The 4,557-nt window shown below is 44.9% G+C and overlaps 1 protein-coding gene across 5 annotated transcripts in view; it reads right to left on the bottom strand.

Annotated features, from left to right (window-relative positions):
* The window catches only part of LOC113543349 (protein IWS1 homolog), a 13,673-nt gene extending 9,453 nt beyond the window's left edge, over nt 1-4,220 (bottom strand). For 3 of the 5 annotated variants that reach the window (XR_008300681.1, XM_053227700.1, XM_053227701.1), the window contains exons 1-8: nt 3,915-4,219; nt 3,765-3,829; nt 2,474-2,559; nt 1,915-2,392; nt 1,717-1,770; nt 1,115-1,325; nt 312-369; nt 94-203 (exon numbers count right to left, since the gene is read on the bottom strand). Coding sequence is in view for 2 of the 5 variants with exons in the window: in XM_053227700.1 (XP_053083675.1) it covers nt 94-203; nt 312-369; nt 1,115-1,325; nt 1,717-1,770; nt 1,915-2,392; nt 2,474-2,559; nt 3,765-3,801 (1,034 nt within the window). In the remaining 3 variants the exon portion in view is untranslated. Of the gene's footprint in view, nt 1-93; nt 204-311; nt 370-1,114; nt 1,326-1,716; nt 1,771-1,914; nt 2,393-2,473; nt 2,560-3,764; nt 3,830-3,914 lie in introns of all 5 variants that reach the window. The other 2 variants (XR_008300679.1, XR_008300680.1) reach the window with 2 other exon arrangements.
* Nucleotides 4,221-4,557: the final 337 nt, after the last annotated feature.

Here is a 4,557-nt window from a genome sequence, read left to right as displayed (position 1 = left end):
GGTGTGCGGTCAGCTGTCAGGACAGGTGTGCGGTTATCTGGCAGGACAGGTGTGCGGTTATCTGGCAGGACAGGTGAACAGGAAGCGACTCACTCTTTCCCTCTGTCCACGTTGTCGTCCGAGTCCGAGTCGTCCATCGCGTTCCTCTGTCCTGCAGCCTGAGACTGCTGCTTCTCCCCCTCTAACTCCTCCTGGTTAAAGCCCTGTACACACACACACACACACACACACACACACACACACACACAGAGTGTAAGACTCAGAACACACACACGTCTGTTATAGAGAGGTGCATTATGGGAGTGTCTCACCGTAAACTCCTCTTCATCCTCGTCACCCGACTCTCCAAAGATGTCCGCTATCATTTTCCTGCAGGAGACAGAGAGAGAGAGAGAGAGAGAGAGAGTGAGAGAGTGAGGGAGAGAGAGAGAGAGTGAGACACACACAGAGAGGAAGACAGAAAAAAAGAGAGGAAGAAACAGACAGGTAGAGCGATGCAAAAAAGTCTCTACAGTTTGACAGAGGCCATGCCCACTTCACTTTACCATAAAGAGGCCACACCCACTAGCCCCGTGCCTGACACAGAGGCCACACCCACTAGCCCCGTGCCTGAGACAGAGGCCACACCCACTAGCCCCGTGCCTGAGACAGAGGCCACACCCACTAGCCCCGTGCCTGAGACAGAGGCCACACCCACTAGCCCCGTGCCTGAGACAGAGGCCACACCCACTAGCCCTGTGTCTGAGACAGAGGCCACACCCACTAGCCCCGTGCCTGAGACAGAGGCCACACCCACTAGCCCCGTGCCTGAGACAGAGGCCACACCCACTAGCCCCGTGCCTGAGACAGAGGCCACACCCACTAGCCCCGTGCCTGAGACAGAGGCCACACCCACTAGCCCTGTGCCTGACGCAGAGGCCACACCCACTAGCCCTGTGCCTGAGACAGAGGCCACACCCACTAGCCCCGTGCCTGAGACAGAGGCCACACCCACTAGCCCTGTGTCTGAGACAGAGGCCACACCCACTTCAAGTGGAACAGACAGATGCAGAAAGAGTGATAAATAAAGATGAAAGAAAGTGACAGAACAGAAATGAGAAGAATTTCCTCTCACTCTTCCTCATCGTTGTCCGAGTCACTGTCGCTGCCGAACAGCGTCTTCTCGTCTTTTTTCCCCGCGTCCATCTTCGTCCTGCTCTCCTCCTCATCCTCGCTGTCTGAGCCGAGCTCTCTGAGCTTAGCGGCGACCGTCTTATCAGGAGCCTCAGAGCCTTCCTCACTGCCGGAGTCTTCCTCATCATCTGACACGGCCCTACTCTTCTTCACTGAGAGAGAGAGAGACAGAGAGAGAGAAAGAGAGAGAGAGACAGAATGAGACAGATTCAGAAAAAGAGAGAGAGAGAAAAAGAGAGAGAAACAGAAAAAGAGAAAGACAGACATAACGAGAAAGAGAGAGAGAGAGAGAGACAGAAAAGAAAGAAAGAGAGAAAGACAGACAGAAGGAGCGAGACAGAGGAAAAGAGAGAGACAGAACGGGAAAGAGAGAGAAAAAGGAAGAGATAGAAAGAGAAAAAGAGAAAGACAGACAAGCAAGAGAGAGAAAAAGAGAGAGAGAGAGAGAGAGAGAGAGAGAGAGAGATTGTCTTCATCACTCTCAGGACAGGAATAAAGCAGGTGAGGTTTAGTGGGAGAGGAAAGTGGACAGGTAAAGTTCACCTTTTGGTTCGTCTTCGTCCTCGCTGTCGGAGAGAATCGCTTTCTTCCTCTTCACTGAAAGCACAAACATCACAGCTCAGAGTTTTCAGCAAAATGGCGGTTTAAACACGTTACGAGAAAAATAAAGAGCGTAAAGCGCGAGAGCGTTCTAAAACGAATCCCCACCGTTTAAAAGAAAGGCGTCTCAGGTGAGCGTACCTGGCTGCTCGTCCTCATCCTCGCTGTCAGAGCGGATGTTCTGAGCTCGCCCTTCTTCCTGCTCACTTCCTGCTTCATCTTTAGGCTTCCTGTCCTCCTCTTCCTCGCTGTCGGAGCGTATCACAGCTCTCCTCCGCCCCTCTCCGCCGTCGCTCCTCCGCTCCTCGCCGCCCGAGTCTCTCCGTTTCGCCTTCTCGCCGCCCGATTCGTCCGAGTCTGAGTGATGGCTCCGCCCCTTTTGCGGCTCCTCGTGTTCTGATTCGCTGTCCTGCTCTTTGTGGTGATCCTCTGTCTCTGACGTGCTTCCTCTACGCTTACGAGGAGAGCCTTCATCCCCATCATCATCATTATTATCATCATCATCATCATCACCTCCGCTATTGGCTCCTCCCCCTGTTCTGTCCTCGTGTTCTGATTCGCTATCATCCGCAGGAGCCGCTGGACTGGAGGCGGGACCTTCTCTGTCACTGCCTTCGTCCTGCCAATCACATAATACGAAGACATCAGAAAATGCACTGAAGTTAAAAGGTCAAAGGTCACAGTTGGGAATGTTTCTAACCTCGGAGTGGCGCGATTCTGCTCTCTCGTCTTCGGCGTCGGACGCCATCGCGTGTTCGTCCTGCACAGGCGTGCCACTACCATCATCTATACACACACACACACACACACACACACATTGTACAGGTTGATTATTTTCCTATAAAAGCCTCTTCCTCTTAGAGTGTTTTATTCCTCTTACACCACAGTAATCTTCCACTGATTAAACAAATCTTATATTGATTCCTGTATTTATTTTATTTTCTATATTAAACCTAGTTACCACATTTCACCATCTACAGCACTGTGCAAAAGTCTGTGCAAGTTTGTATTTTTTTTTTTTAGTACAAACTTTGTTATAGATGTTTATTTTCTGACTTCTACATTATTGATTCAGTACAAAAACATTTCAGATTCCAAACATTAGTTTTCCAGCACAAAATGAAACGTTACAGAAAAATGTTTGTATGTCAGTAAAGAAAGCAGCAGATTCCATAAGAGACACTTTTCAGATAAAAACATAATGAAGGCTGCTGGGTTTCGCTGCAGAAATAAGAAGCGAGTCGACAGTCAAAGTCTCCAGAAGAACTGTGGCTGCTTCTGCAAGATGCTCAGTAACACTTCCAGCTCATTTCCTTATAAAACTGCACACACTGCACCTCAGATACTGCTTTATTTATTTAAAGCGAAGGATCGTCACATTAAATACTGACTTTGTTTCATTTATTACTGTTTACTGCTCTTTATAGGATTTTTTTAATGTAGAAACATTTAATTTCATTATTTTTGAAGGCATCTTTACTCTACAGCATTTCTTTACATGTGACTAAGACTTTTGCACAGAACTGTGTGTCCTGCATTCTCTTATATAAAGCAACCGAGACGCTCTGATTACTGATCGATCCGATTAAACAGACAGAATAGTTACAGAACTCTAATTCTTTTTGAGAAAAGCAAAAAAAAAAAAAACAGATCCAGTTTCAACAGGGAAAAAACCTTCAAATCCATCACATCTCCTCTCACCCTGAAAATTCATCAAGAAACGATTATATGCAGGAAAATCATCTAAATCTGGTCCTATAAAGTCTGAAATCACTGCAGTCTGATTATTTTCTTGCTCTAAAACACCACCAAAGAAAAATCACCTAATTTCTCCATCCATGTTTTACATTACAGTCTATAAGGCACGTTTTGTTTCTACAGATGATCATAATTATAAATTAAACTCACTTTTCCTCCAGTCAGATCACATTTCACCTACAACAAGCTTAAAAACAAAACACAAAAAGACAGATTAGCTTAGCATAACTCACCTGAGTGATTCCCTGAAAAATCCTCCTCTCCGTCCATCTGCGCTCCGGACGGAACTGTTCCTCACCTTAACACAGACATTATCACATAAACATCACGCAGAATAAAGTAAAAATAAACACATGAAAGCAACAAAACCAATTTCCTCTCACCAAAGTGAAAGCGAGTGTGTGGTGTGGCCTCTTCCTGCTAATGATGCTAACACTAGCCGATGCCGCATTCAACTTCCTCGGTTATAAAATCATTTTCTAGATCATTCTATCAAATAAATATATACCTGTGACGCTATATATACAGTACTATAGTAATTAACCTTCCTAAGTCAAGACTACAACTGGAGTTTATTATATTTCTTTAGCTAGCTTCGTACCTAGCTACTGTTTTTTCCACAAAAAATGGAAGCGCGACCTCTTCTTTGCGCATGCGTGCTCCTGTTGTGTCGCGTGGAAATGACGTCACGCGCCCTTGGTCCACAGTGGTATAGAATACATATGGGATTTTCTGTGTAATTTGTGCGTATGATAAAATATCTTATTCATAAGTGCAAATTCTTAAAAAGAAGAATCAAGCCTTTATTTTCTTATTTTGAAAGATTATAAAAATATATAAAACTATATATTAAAGCTCTATCCACCTGAGAAGATAAGAAAGCTAAAGTAAATTATATTGTTTGACATATTTGTGCCAAATTTGGTGTTTTTATGTAAATGTTTTTTATTTGTTTGTTGTGCTTTTTCCATTGCTTGTATTGTACTGTGTTAATTATTGTTTATTGTTTATAGTGTTAAATGTTGT

The sequence above is a fragment of the Pangasianodon hypophthalmus genome, chromosome 21 (assembly GCF_027358585.1).
Source record: "Pangasianodon hypophthalmus isolate fPanHyp1 chromosome 21, fPanHyp1.pri, whole genome shotgun sequence".
Classification (NCBI taxonomy): domain Eukaryota; kingdom Metazoa; phylum Chordata; class Actinopteri; order Siluriformes; family Pangasiidae; genus Pangasianodon; species Pangasianodon hypophthalmus.
The sequence above is the reverse complement of the archived record's forward strand: the minus strand, read 5'-3'. Positions and strand labels throughout refer to the sequence as shown.